The following is a 15,352-nucleotide window of genomic DNA, read 5'->3' on the forward strand; positions in this document are numbered from 1 at the left end:
GTCCCACACCTTATACACTGTGTGACATTAACTCATTATTAATTATATTACCATCAATAGGATGGCGTCCATGTGGGCGCAATCTTATTTCATCCAGGGGGAAGGGGTGTTGTGTCCTGAGCCTGCAAAAGGCAGGCTCGGGACGTTGCAAGAGTCCCGGGCATTTGCAGAAGCTGCCCGGGACCAGACTGAGTGGCGCCGGCCTTGTGCGCATGTGCAAGGCGGGAAAAGACCGCCTCTTGATTGGTTGAACTTGCCCGGGGATCAGAAGGTATAAATAGAGGCCTGCGTGCCTCTGCTCGGGTTGTTCGTAGAATGGAAGCAGAGAATAAAGACTTGTTAGAAATGCTTCGTCTCAAGCGCCATTATTCTCCGGACTTAACAGTATATTTCATAATTAATGAGCCTGGTTTCCTCAGAAATTCCTTTTTGGAATTTGTGCACAATGAATTGAAAATACAGCAAAAACATCTTACAGCAGTCTGGGTAATGAAGAGGGCAAATTAAATAATAATAATAATTGTTAAATTTATTTGCCACTTATCTCATCATGGGCAACTTTAGGCATCTCACAACCATAAAAAACAAAATATAAAGGAAGTTTAAACACAGTGAAAATAAATTAACAGAACAATAAAAAGGAAAAAGAAAACAAATAAAATATATCAATGACTAGTAAAAAAAGATGGGTGTGTGGGGAACAGAATGGTGGTGGGGAGGGCAGGTGGAGTCCCCTGTCTATCTAACAGCTGCCTCCAAAGTTTAACTCCCCCACTGGGGCCCCAGGTCAATTTGAAGAGCCAGTTATGAAAAGATAACAGATTGGGAGAAGATCTTACCTTGGAGGGCAGGATGCTCCAAAGAGTGGGTGCTGCAGCAGAGAAGGCTCTTCTTCTGGATTCCAATAGTCGAGATTCGTTTGACCAATAGGATCTCCAGTAGGCCCCCTCTGTGCCCCCTCTGTAAGACAAGCTAGTCTTAGTGGGACAATACACTTCATCAGGTAGCCTGGACCTATGCCATTAAGGGCTTTCAAAATTATAACCAACATCTTGAACTGCATTTGGAAGCAGACTGGTAGCCAGTGATATTCACAGAGCAGAGGTGCAATATGGGCCATCCTAAGGGTCCCAAGGACTGCTCTTGCACCAGCTGAGGCTTCAAAGTGGATTTCAGGATAGCCCTGTGTGGTGTGCATTGCAATAGGCCAGACAAGAGATAACTAGGACTTGAATAACTGAGTACAGGAAATCAGAATCCAGGAAAAATTGCAGCTGGTGCACAAACTGGAACTGTGCAAAAGCTCTCCTAATCATGCCCACTACTTGCTTTTTTAGCAGGAGACATGAGTCTAGGAGAACCCCCAAGGTACAAACTGGTTCTGAACAGGGAAGTACAATCCCATCCAGAATTAGAGATGACAAAACCTTGGATCCCAAGGCTCCATTCACCCAAAGCCACTCAGTCTTGCCAGGGTATAGTCAAGATATTCCCCATCCAGGACCCCACAGTCTCTAGGCATCATGAGAGGGCAGAGACAGCATCATTCATAATTCGTGAAAGGGAAATGCACAGGCCATAGTTCTCCATGCTGGAAGATCAATTGTCTTACTGCTGAACTAGCCAGTCTCCACTAATAATAGAAAGGAACCTATTGTTTATATAACTGCCTTCTTTATCAGTCTGAGAATTAATCAATACACTCATGGTCAAATGTACACAAACACACAGAAATCATGTTAGCAGAATTTAAAATTTGAAAGGAATATTTTAGACATTTTTATAAGAATAATAATGATGTATTGCTGAGTAGAACTGAAATGAATGCTATAAACATAAGTGTTTCAACTACTGAAAGCTGCTAGAATCAGTTCTTTTCTTTAGAGAAGAATCTTTTAATACCCAAAGAGGATCTTTCTGTTCTTTGCTTGATGTACTTGGTGTGGGTATGGGCCATTCAGATCCTCATATAGTGAAAAACTACTCCCAGGTATTTGAAGTTATAAGCTTGTTCAGATATTTCCCTGAATTGTCCACCTCTGTGGTTTTGCATTTTGGGCAAGTATCATGATTTTCCTTTCTCTTTCCCTTCCCTTTCCTTCCCACTAATAACCAGCATGTTCTCCCTACAGTATTAGATTATAGCTATTACCTTGTTTCCCTGAAAATGACCCAACCAGAAAATAAGCCCTAGCATGATTTTTCAGGGTGCTTCTTCTAATATAAGCCCTACCCCCAAAATAATCTCCAATTAAGATCATCAGCCAGATGTCTGTTTGAACATATGATGGATGTATTGAATTATAAAATAATAATATTAATATATAATTAAATATAAATAAATAATACTATTGACATTAATACTTAAAATAAATGATAAATTATAATTAAGTAATTGTACATACCATACCCAAGCAGAGCTGCCTCACGTGCCCCACAGCCAGGCCACTCCAGCCCTGCCACCCTGCCACGCAGCGGTGGTGCCAGTAGCAGCAGCCCTGTCCAGCAGGAGCCTGTGTGGCTGGCCACCCACTCCATCCCACCATCTGCTTGCCCGTGGTGGCACCTGTACTGTGCGGGCTTCGCAGCCCCAGAGTGCACTGCCCAAGGGGCAGGCAGGCTGCAGCTGCTGCCAGACACCATCAGCCCCTGCACGCTTGCCCCCTCCTGTACCTGAAAAAATAAGATATCATCTGAAAATAAACCCTAATGGGTCTTTAGGAGCAAAAATAAATATAAGACCTGGTCTTATTTTCGGGGAAACATGGTATAGCTCTCTTAAGGCCAGCTGGATTATGCTGAATGATTGCTGCATCATCAACACATAACAAGATAGTAATATTAAGGCATGCAAGCAAAAAGTATGGACATTTGTCTTCTCACAGGCTTTGGTTATAGAATTAATTCAGGAATTGATTATCAGAATGCATCCCTGCTTAACTCCTTTCTGTAACCTTGTGGGTTACATCTTATTCTTAGGGAGGAATTATCATAGGGTTTTTAATGAGGAAAATTAGCCACCAAATAATGGATGAGTAAATGAGTTTATTACGTAAAATTATTCTCAAAATGGAGTCAAAAACACAAGATAAATATTTAAAACCTAAGAATGTTTCATAAAGAAGACTGGGATTTGTGAGTGTACTTTTCTATTACATGGTATGATACTTATCTTTCCAGAAGAGTTCTTTGCGGCTAGATATTAATTCTCCCATTTGTGCTTTTAAACGATAAATATTTAAAAATTTAAATTTAATAGACAAACTGCCCATGTACATCTGTGGAAACTGAAATGGTAAGTTGTATTTTATTATTCTGCCATTCTATAAGGACTTGCACTTAAAATACATTCATACTATACTGCTGGATTTCCCAGGCAGATTTGATGAATTTTATATTATTCTGCTCTATTTACATATGTAATATTGCCTAACACTTACAGCAGGTAATTGCCATGTACCTGCTTTGAAAATAGATCAACAAATCATTCAACATGATTCCTTAGATGGTATGGCCTCCGATTAGAACTGAGAGAGTTCTAGAAATTTGTGTTTTATCAATTTATTTATAGGTTGGTTTTATATTTTGATATATATATATATTTTAAAGTACTTTATCTGCATTTTGACTGAGAGGAATTGTTACAAATTTTACAGAGCCTAGTAGCACGCACGCACGCACACACACACACACAAATCCTACTGTGCTTGAATTTGATTAGCCCTTGAGAGTATTGCTTTGTAAAATTTTGATAGTGCAGAGCAGGGGTATCAAACTGCTGGCCTGTGGGCCGGATACGCCACAGCGAAACCGCACCTACCCCATTGCCAGCAGTGGAAAAAAAGTCGATATGTCACGACACGTCACGTGATGTTGCAAGTTTGACACTCCTGGTGCAGAGCTTTGCTGTTAAGCTGACAACTGTAGATAGATGTGAGTAAACTTTGATTTGTCTGTGTTGTTACAATTCTGATCAGTTTTATGACCAATGTATATCATACTTATTAAGCTGAAAAATCTTTTTCCCCTTGGCTTTAATAGTTTGTGGGCTTCGATATAACAGATCATTAGGATTATCAAGAATAACTGGAGGAGTATCATCTGGGAAATGGCCATGGCAAGCCAGTCTCCAGCGAAACAACATCCATCGTTGTGGTGCAACATTGATCAGCAACACATGGCTTCTATCTGCAGCACATTGCTTCAGAGAGTAAGTTTCCAAATGAGAATAATTATGATATATTTTAATTAGTATTCTAAATAGCTTTGATTGACATCTTAAATTAAACAATTCAAAATATATAATAATGGAGAGGGCCTGAAGAAGATGGCCTTCACTAGAAACACATATTGTGAGGTAAATGCAGAATTCCATTTGCCTCCTTGAGGAAATAACCATCTCCAGGGAAATGTCTTCATACTTCACATTTTCCCTTTCTGAAATTTCTTTCCATTGACAATATGTTTCTTCTTAGCATGTTGTCCTCTACAAGGCTCTGTCTAGGAATGCAAGGGGTATAGGAAGACTAAAGAAACCATAATAAGCCATTCTTTTTGCACACTAGGTCTCTTATAAGCAGCCTCCTTCTTATGTTCCAGCAAATGTGGATTTAGGAATATTTGGTTTGAGATTAAATGCTTAGCATGGCAGACATTGGGATCATGGGGAAGGGATAAACAATGATGCATACCAGCCAATTTTGGACTCTGAATCTTCACAATATGTTGCACATCTATTTTAAAGATCTTCTGTGCAACCATGAATATTAGAATGCTAATTTGAATCCATTACATGGGAACAGATTTAACATACATCAATTCCTGTGATTTATTATGCAAATATATTTTATTGATTTATTTTTCAGTAATCTCTTTTTGGTAGAACTCAGATAATTCACAGTGATATTTCTCTTTTGTTTGTTTTCAGAGCAAAAAATCCACATAAATGGACAGTTAGCTTTGGAACCTATTTAAGACCTTCTCTAATGATACGGCTTGTCAAAACAATTATAATTCATGAAAAATACCAGAATGCAGGCCATGAACATGATATTGCTGTTCTGCAGTTGACTAAAAGTGTAGAGTTTACAAATGCTATTCACCGAATTTGTCTCCCAGATTCAAATGAAAAGATTCCATATAATATTGATGCTGTGGTTACAGGATGGGGGGCACTTAGTAATGAGGGTAAGCATGCCAATTTAGAAGACTATTATATTTTATACTAATCACAAATTATACATTTTAAAGAGAAAGAAAATATTATTCTTTTTTGAATCAGAGCAGATATTTGTCTATTATTTGCCAGCCGTATCTCTATATATGTGTCTATGCATTTATACTCTATAATTTGCTTCTTTTTATTTCAATAAAATTATATGTATATGGTTACATTCTTAACATTCTTTTATTATTGAGACACCCAAGAGTAGTGGATATAAAGAAGAGGGAAAAAGTGAATACTCTATCAATAAACCTATGACAATTTAGGATAACAATGTTATGAGTATTATCATTATTTTGCTTTTTTATTCAAAGTTAAGTAATATTGGAAAATAAGAGATCTTGATAAAGCGTGCAATTATTTGCTTCTGATTTCATCTGTTTCTATATATAGCACAGGAAGCCTAGTTCATAGGCATATTCCCAAGTTAGTTCTCATGTTTAGTCATGTGTGTATTTCATGGAGATTTGTGCAGTCAGTTTTAAGTATAATATATTTGCAAATATGTCATCAACTTCTTACACCTGTAGGGAAGAAAATTAGTTGCAGGGAGATAGAAAAGAAATGAGACTAAGGAAGATGAAAAAAGTGTAGTAAAAATTGAAAGAGAAAAAATAAGTGCAGAAAGTGCAGGTGGTGACAGGAATTAATTGAGAAAGATTAATGCAGAAGAAACCACTACAAGCCAACAAGAATTAGATTGGCATCCAGAAAGATTATTAACAATACGTTGGCTGTCCAGACATTTATTTATTCCTATCTTTTTCTGTATCATTGTGTAAGAATGTAAAACAGTAATTAGCCATCTTAAACTTGTCAAGATTTCACTTAATGTGGGGGAGGGGAAAGGCTTTTCTTACTTGGAATGGCGTGAAACTGTTCCACCAGTTTTCAGCAATAATAACCTGGAGGACAGCAAGATTTTATGGTTATGGGGCTACAGGTTACTGAACCTTGTTTTTATATTTGGAAATTTGGGGAGGTACTCAATATGAAAAATACTGAAGCAGGTGAAGTCAAACCTTCACAAACCTACCCAAAAATCCATCTGTATATCAGCAGTCAGTATGGCTCCACTTGAAGAATTTGAAGATACAGGTAGTCTTGACATATGTGCAGGTATTTAATAATATTAGCAGTTAAAAAAGACCCATCAAAAGCTATATATGACCCCATTTCAAAGTTACAATGGCTGCAGTCCCCTGCAATGATTTGCCCTTACGACCAATCACAAGGACACTGCAGTGCTCCCTGCCTCTCTGCCCCATCCTCCTTTGTTGGGACCCTGCAACTATTGGGCCTGCTACATCATACCCATCATCTATCACACTTACCTTTTGAAGATTTCTGGACATGCATCCATGAATTGTAGTTACATCCCTGAATCGTTGCCACTTCTGGAATTGCACCATGTGACCATGTAATAAATCAATCTATTTTGCTGACTTAACATGGTTTGTACAGCATTGCAGAAGCTCTTCCACAGCTATGGGCAGACTTCAAGCACTTTGTCCTCAGGCCATGTGACAGGGACCCAGAAGCAACTACTATTTTGTGGGCTGGACAAAATGGCAGTTGCTTCTGGACTCACCCATGCAGCTGTGCAGTGAAGTAATCCATTCCAGCCCTTTGGAAGGCCTGGAGCTCTTTAAAAGATAAGTGAGGAGAGGGTGTTTGGTTTGGTGGAGTGGGAATCAGGCCTAAGGCTTGGAAGGACTCAATAGGAAATGGGGAAAGGCTTATGATGACCCAAAAAGTGGGAGGTGGAGCATTGGGCATCTCAGGGGTGAAAGCCTTGGAAGGACCAAGAGCCTCCCCTACCCATGCTTTGCTTAATGTTTAAAATTTAATAATTCATTGGGGAGAGCAGGGATGAGGGGGATCATTTGATGAGATGCTTAATGACTGTTGCAACATGGAACATGGGCAGGCTCCATTACAGTTTATCTCAAGGACTACCTGTATATGTAATCCTTCTTTCAATCACTCATTTAGCAACAGTTTAAAATTATGATGGTGTTGGATAAAGGGGACTTATGACCAGTCTATAGTTTTGGCTATTGCAGTGTTCCCATCATATATAATCACATTCCAGACACTCAGAGTCCAGCTTGTGATTATGACATTGCAGTGAGTCATGATCATGTGATTATGGTTTTTGACATTCACTGTTGACTTTACACAAGCAAAGTCAGAAATATCCTACTCCCATCACTTTTTTGCCTAGTTGACTTTGTAGTGCCTGCGTCTTCCTGCTTAACAACCTGTGCAGTTCTTGGGTTACAATGGCAATATGGACTGCTAGGACTGCCATTACTAAATTATTTGGTCATGTGACATTGTACTTTAAGATCACATCACATAGCAACAGAAATTCTGGTCCCAATTGCCATTGTACCCCAGGACTACTTGTAATCCAAAAAGGAGGAACAAAAAAAGAAAGAAAGGAAGAAAGGAAGAAAAAGAAAGAAAGAAAAGAAAAGAAAAACAGGAGCAGAACATAACCATACATCATTAGTGACAATTCACTTGTTACAAATTTTTAGCCCATATTGCCTTTGGAAATGAAAGAAATGTTTCAATGACCAGTCTGTTTTTAGGCCTTCCCTCAAAATGATAAGAAACAGACTGGAACTGACTGGTGAGAAATTGATAAAATAATTGAAATAGATATTTCCTATCAGTCTTCATTTCAGATATTGTATTCAAAAAAAATTTTCTGGCAAAAGTTTACAGACATATAGATATTCATAAGATTATTACAAATTGGGGCAATATTTAGAGATTTCCACAAATACAATCCATAGACACAATTAAAGTTGATGTATATGTGTCTGTCCCTATCTTTAAATCCTAGGTTTTTTTAGGTCTGCAAAAATTTGACCATTTGTTTAATAGTCCTGAGCCATCTACAATACTGTCTCACTAGGAAACCACTCTCTCCTATCTTGCCAACTTCATTTCTTGCACTCCCAGCCTATTCTTGCAAGATTAATGAAGATTATTTGAGGCTAAATTCAGAACTGTAGTTGTGCTAGTACTAGATCTAAGAGAAATAAAAAACCCCCAGAGCCTTAAGTAGTATTAGTCAGCTACTGAATAATGAAGAACAAGTAATCATAGCTTTTGTTGTCCTTTTGAAGCACTAGGGCAGGGGTAGGCAACCCAAAACACTCAAAGAGCCACTTGGACCCGTTTCCCAGCGAAAACAAAATGCTGGGAGCTGCAAAACCCTTTTGATATCTAAAATGAAGATAACACTGCATATATCCTTTTACACACACACACACACACACACACACACATATACATACACACACACACACACTAAAGGTAAAAAAGGATATATGCAGTGTTATCTTCATTTTAGATGTCAAAAGGGTCTGTCTCTCTTTCTCCTCTCCCTCTCCAAGGCAAGCTGCCCTCCTCGCCATCCTGCACCCCCTCCCCCAAAGAGATTGGCTGGCACAGTTTGTCAATCACCACTCTTCCTCCTCCTCACACTCTTCCTCCTCCTCATTCCCCCCCCTTCTGGCTTCAGCACAGAGTTTGCACCAGAAGAAGAAGAAACGGGGTGCTTTCCCCCCCCCCACCATTTCTCTTCCTCTCTTCCTTCTCCCCTCACTTCTTCGGTGCGCGTTTGCTGGGAGTCCACCCAGATTTGAGCATCTTGGATTCCGACTCTTTCTCCCACACTCCATATCCCCACAGATCCCTTCTTCCTCCCCCCACTCCCTTCCCCCACCCCCAACATCGGCACTGCCCACCCCTTTTCCCATCCTTCCCGCGAGCCTGCGGGGGCGTGCCTAGCTTGCGATGGGACCAGCATGGAAGGCGATGCCGCTGCCACGAAGAGAGTAGCAGCCCCGGCGCAGCAGCCAGAATGGTGGCTGATCGCCCCCCCCACGCCCCTATTAATCTCTCCCCTCCCTGGGCAGGTAGCGAGCTTGCAATCGTGCTCAGAGAGAGAGAGAGGCAGAAAGCGAGCCCGGCCCGGGACCTCCCCTCTTCCAGCCAGGATCCTGGTGAACAAACCTATAAGGTCCATGCCCAGCAAGACATACTAGGACTCTGGCGAATGACTGGGGTCCCCTCCTCCGCCCTAGCACTTGGGGGCAGCTCCTCTGCACACACACCCATGCCCTGTCTGAGCCACTCCACCTGGCCTGATCCAGACCCTGCGGGCGCTCAGCTGAGCAGCACTGGGGACGGCTGGCATAGCGCAGGCGGTACCAGAGCCAGGTGGGACCGTGCAAGAGCATCCAGCCGGCCTCTCCCCCTCCCAACCTCCATGCCCACCTGGACTGCAGGCATTTGCACTGGGCCGGGAAGGTGCGTCTCTCTCGCCAGCCCCGCCCCGCCCCATGTCGTCGTGTGAATGCCGGGCTGGCCAGCGTAAAAGACGGCCAGGGCCTCCGCTCTCGAGCCGGCCTTCTGCGCCGCTGGCATCTTCGGGCCAGAACCGCTGCAACGGCCCGCCGACCGGTCAGCTCTGTCCACTGGCAACGCTGGAGCCTCCCATGCTAGCGGAGGTTTCGGTGGGACGCTCCCTGGGGGGATCTCGGGGCTTCCCCGCGCAGCTCCCCGGCCACTTGCGCCTCGGACTGAGCCAGCCTGGGAAAGGGATTTCCTGGCCGCCCTTCTCCCAGGGGGCGGGGCACCCGGGCGCAGGGCCAATCAGGAGCCCTGCGAGGGGGCATGAGAGAGAGAGAGAGAGAGAGAGAGAGAGAGAGGGAAGGGGAATGCAAGTGCCTCTCTGTCTCTGTCTCTGTCTCTCTCTCTCTGCAAATGGCGGAGCAGGCTCCGGAGCCGCAGGAGGTGGCTCAAAGAGCCGCGGGTTGCCGACTCGTGCACTAGGGAATAAAAAATGATTCAACACTGATCTCCATATTCAGTATATCTATATACTACAAGTCTCATTATATTTGCTTGTTTAAACTCTCACATTAGCCCAAATGGTGCATTAGACTACAACAATTTTTGAACCAAAATAATTATCTCTACTAACTTAAAGAATATGTAAAAATAATCCAGGAACTATTAATCCAGTGAAATTGAAATTTCCTTGAGGTTCACACCAGTTTTATTCACAAAGGTGTGGACATTGTAGCATTCTTGAGTTCAAATGGCCATGATTTCTGATGTTTGCCAGTTTCCCACAAGCAAAGTCAGTGGCAAAACTGGCAGGAAATTGGAAGTTGCTCCTTTTCCTGCTGCTTTTTTGCCCACCCCTGGTTATTTTTAAAGCAAAGTGATAGCAATACTGTTCTGTTTGCGAGTCAAAGGCATTGAGACGAAGCAGGAGTAACAAAACAAGTCTTCTTTATTCAATTTTACCAACAGAACAGAAAACAAAATGGCACAGGGCCTTTTATACTCCCCTTGCAGGGACAGCATCAGCCAATCAATGCAAGGATAATCTCCCACCTTGCGCATGTGCACAAGGCTGGAGACAGCCTGTCTGGTCCCGGGCAACCACGTGGTCTGCCCGGGCCTTCTGCAGCTTCCTGAGCCTGCTGAGTCATTCAGGACATAACACCTCTCCTCCCTGGGATAAAACAATAAGTAAGACTTACTGTTGGAGCAGCATACATGTACACGTGTTCAGTTAAGCATGTTGTTATTCTAAACACAGTTATGCCTGCACACAGGCAGACCCAGTCTTACATTTCTTGTATTCACAAAATGCATCAACTGTTTAATATAGTGAAAAATAACACCCCTTCTTTTGAGTGTGTTCTGATTTCTAGAGAACTATTAAGCCTCCCTCATACTAGACAGGAAACTCACATAGTCCTTTAGATGTTTGTGTGGACCCTTGGCCCGCAGTGACCTTCTTGGAGCCAGTGTGTGTGCCTGGCCTGCCAGCTCACCTGCCAGGCTAGGCAGACCAGGACTTTGATGCCCCAAAGACCCAGGTGACCCTCCCAGCTGCTCACTGGCTGGATCCTCTGAACCCAAACCAGAGTTCCTTGGGGGGATGGAAGTCCCCAAGCCCAGTGGTGGGGTGGAATTCCCCAAATCCACAATGGACCCCTCTTGGGAGCACTGTCCTTCGAGCCCAAGACCAGCAGCAGGAGTGGCCTGAGTAGCCGATTGCCAGCAATGTCCCATTGACCCGGTGTCTGTGCCAGAGTCAGGAGCCGCCTCCATGGCAAAACCCCCTTCTGGAACATGTGCTGCAGCATGTGAAAGTCCGCTTGGGCAGAGAGACTGTGATCTACAATCGTAATCGTGGTTCTCCTCCCCCCCAAGAACAGAACCAGGAGCGGAAGTGTGGCTGGGAAGCCTCCAGCGCAGTTGGTCAATGTGACGTCGGATCACACAACCATCATCCAAGGCCACTTTGTAGGACAGCGGCCCAGAGACCTTGCATACCACTGCTGTCACCCAGAGATGTCCAGGTCCATAGTTCCTTGCCCAGACCGGATCGCCCACCTGTAGTCTCCTAGGTGCCCGCGGCTGTGACACTTGTGAAGCCACCCGGTCTGGGTGCAACCTGTCCAGTTTAGTGATGAGGCGGTGACCCTAGCGGAGTTCAGCTGGGCTCTTTCCTGTGGCTGTGCAAGGTGTGGTGCATTGGCAAAGAAGAAAGTCAGCTAACCTGTGATGCCAGCTGCCATGAGTGATTCTCTTAAGAGCATCTTTGGTAGTGCGCACCATCCTCTCAGCCTGGCCATTGGAAGCTGGATGGAACAGTGCTGAAGTGGCATGCCGGATCAAGTTGGCCTGTAGAAAAGCCTGAAACTCAGAAGAAGTGAATTGGGGTCCGTTGTCGGAGACAAGGACGTCTGGAAGCCCATGGGAAGCGAAGATTCCTCTCAACACCTGGATGGTCCTAGCAGTAGTAGTGGAGGAAACAGGTACAACCTCTAGCCACTTGGAATAGCTGTCAACGAGGAGAAGGAAGAATTGCCCCTGAAAGGGCTCAGTGTAGTCGATATGAACCCTCGACCAATGGGCGTGTGTCTCCTCCCACCTATGTACAGGAGCCTGAGGCATTTCAGGCCTTGACTGTTGGCACACTTGGCATCCATGAACCTGGGTCTCAATCTCTTTATCGAGCCCAGGCCACCAGAGATGGCTGCGCGCAAGCATTTTCATCCGGACTATTCCCGGATGTCCCTCATGCAGAGAAAGCAACACTCTAGTCCTCAATGAGGCTGGGATCACTACCCTGCTATCCCATAGCAGACAACCCTTGAAAGTGGAAAGCTCATGCTTCCTTTGCCAGAAACTCTAGAATTCTGCACCAGGACATGTGTCAGGCCATCCTGACAACACCCATGTCAGCACACGTGTGAGCGTGTGATCAGTAGTGGTTTCTGCAGCCACATCCCTAGCATTGAGGGGAGATTCAGGCAATTCCTGAATGGAGAGAATGTGAAGAGCAGGAGCAGGATCTGCCTCTATCTGCTGTAGAGGTAATCTGCTGAGGCCATCTGCATGGCCCATTTCTTTGCCTGGTTTGTGAACCAGAGTGTAGTCGTATGCTGACATGAAAATTGACCATCTCAGCATTCTAGGAGAGATTATGTGTGGGGTTTGTTTGTTTGTTGTAAACAAACCCAGCAGAGGCTTATGGTCTGTGTAGACCGTGAAGTGGCAGCCATATAAAAAGTCATGGAATTTCTTTATGCCCGCCACTATGGCCAAGGCTTCTCTGTCAATCTGAGCATAATTATGCTCTGCAGAAGACAGAGTCCTGGAATAGTAGGCCACAGGGACTTGTGTCCCATCAGCCTTCAGGTGACTGAGCACTGCCCCAGCCCCATAAGGGGATGCATCACAGGCGATGCACACAGGCAATTGCTCATTTTAATGTGCTAAAACCGCATTTGAAGAGAGCAAGACCTTGACCTCTGTGAAGCTCCTTTCATGGACCCTTGTTCACTGCCATGGAGCCTGTTTGTCCAAGAGCCGGTGTAATGGCTCAGCCATTGCAGCCTTGTGAGGGAGAAATGAATGATAGAAGTTTGACAGTCCCAGAAAAGCCTGAAGTTCACTTTTGGACTTGGGACTTGGGGCCTGCTGAATTGCTTGGATTCAGCAGGATGGATGCCTTCAGCATCAATACGGAATCCCAAAAATTCAGTGGATGTAACTCCAATTTTACATTTATCTTGCTTCAGCTTCAGCCCCACTTGGCGGAAACGAAGCAAGACAGCCCTTAGCCTTTTGGCCAGATTCAAAGATGACTCCCCAGCAATGAGGACGCCATCGAAGTAGGAACAGACCCCAGGAATACCACAGAGCATTCGCTCCATCATACTTTGGAAGATGCCAGGGGCCACGTTAACCCCAAACTGCAGCCTTTTTACTTTAAAGACTCCCTGCTGCGTCACAATTGTTTGGGCCTCAGCCGTTGCCTCATCAACAGGTAACTATTGGTAGGCCTGTGCCAAATCAAGCTTTGCAAAGATTCACCCCCCTTTGAGGGAGGCCAGAATGTGGCTCATCACAGGCACCGGATACCCATGCTGTTGCAAGGCTTTGTTAAGTGTGCATTTATAGTCCGCACAAATTCAGACTTCTCCATTTGTCTTCAGAGGTGTGACTATGGGGGTTTCCCATGGACTACTGTCCACAGGCTCTAAGATTCCCTGCTGGAGCAGCTTATCCAGCTCTGCATCAATTTTGTTTTTCAGTGCAAAAGGCACCCTTCGAGGCTTAATCCGTATGGGTGTGATGGCTGGGTCTAAGCGTAGAGCAATGGGAGGCCCCTTGTACAAGCCAAGCTCTGTACTGAACACATCAGCAAACTCCTTGCAAACTTCTGCAAGGCCTGACGTTTACAGACTGTGGAGTCCAGTCACTTGAATCCCAAGGGCCTCGAACCAATCGAGTCCAATAAGACTTGTGCAATCACCCCAAACTACCACCATATCTAGCAGCCCTCCAAAACTCCTACACTGCACTTTGAGCATGGCCTCCCCCTTCACGTTGACTCTGAAATTCTGGAAGTCAGTAAGGATTAAATTGGATGGCCTGAGTTTAACTCGAAGGCCACTTCTGCTGCAGATCCTTTTAAAGGTGTCATAAGAAATGATTGATAGAGCGGACCCTGTGTCCAACTCCATCTACAAGGGAACCCCTTTCAATTTCACTTCAATGTGAAGCTTCTTCCTAAGCAGCCTGTGAGCCCCTGTCTAGAAAATGCTCCTGTGCAACGTGCAGAAATCCACCCTGTGTTGGCTGGGGACCCTGGTACCTTTCTGAAGCAATTCTTCCGAAGGCCTGTCCTGGCGACCCAAACAGACGGAGGCAATGTGGCCTTGCCTGCCACATACCCAGCAAATGACGGAGCGGAAGTGGCAGTCGGAGCACTTGTGGCATCCTCCACATCCGAAACACTGAGGGAATGTAGTTGCCTTGTCAAGACGCGCCTTTGGCCTCCTCTCCGCTGGCTGCTGCAACCAGTCAACCTCCATCTCTGGATCCTGTTCAGGAACTTCTTGAGCGACCTCATGATGGACGGAGACTGAAGTTGGAGGATTTCTAGTGAGCCGCAAGGCCTTCTTCAGCTGCAATCTCTCTCAAGGCATCTTGAAACGAGACATCTTCTTTGGCGAAGATCTTCTGCTGCAGCTCCCTGCTTCTCAGGCCACAAACTAAATGATCTTGAAGCCTCTCTTCCAGGTCCTTGAATTCACAGGGCCTAGCTGCTTGTCAGAGCACAGCAATAAAGTCCGCAGCAGACTCACCAGGCTTCTGGTCCCTCTGCTCAAATGTGTGTCGCCATGCAATCACTGAGAGCTTGGGTTTGAAGTGTTCTCGCAGCATCTTCTTCAATTCAGCATAGGCAACTGACTCAAGAGGTGCTGGGGTGACCAGATTCTCCGCTATATCAAAAGTCTCTTGCCCACAGACACACAGCAACATAGCAGCTTTGAGGCCATCTTCTCAGATCTGGTTTACCTGAAAGTAGTTCTCCACCCGGGCCACGTAAGAGCTCCAGCGTTCTGGATGAGCTGTGTCAAACTCAGACAGACGGCCAAGCTTGGACATTGTTACAGCCTGGAGCTTCGTCAACGCCTCCCGCTGCAAGCCTCTGAGAAGAGGTCCCCTTTGCCAAGCTCACCTCCAGCGTTCTCGTACTGGCAGGCAGAGTCGCAGTCTCCGGACGCC

The 15,352-nt window shown here is 44.7% G+C and overlaps 1 protein-coding gene across 1 annotated transcript in view; it reads left to right on the plus strand.

Annotated features, from left to right (window-relative positions):
• LOC107286743 (transmembrane protease serine 11C) overlaps positions 1 to 15,352 on the plus strand; it is a 29,860-nt gene that overhangs the window by 6,075 nt on the left and 8,433 nt on the right. The window contains exons 2-3 of the mRNA XM_015815161.1: positions 4,042 to 4,210; positions 4,928 to 5,187. Of these exons, the coding sequence (XP_015670647.1) occupies positions 4,042 to 4,210; positions 4,928 to 5,187 (429 nt within the window). The remainder of the gene's footprint in view (positions 1 to 4,041; positions 4,211 to 4,927; positions 5,188 to 15,352) is intronic.

This window comes from Protobothrops mucrosquamatus, unplaced genomic scaffold (genome assembly GCF_001527695.2).
Source record: "Protobothrops mucrosquamatus isolate PMUCROS unplaced genomic scaffold, P.Mucros_1.0 scaffold320, whole genome shotgun sequence".
Classification (NCBI taxonomy): domain Eukaryota; kingdom Metazoa; phylum Chordata; class Lepidosauria; order Squamata; family Viperidae; genus Protobothrops; species Protobothrops mucrosquamatus.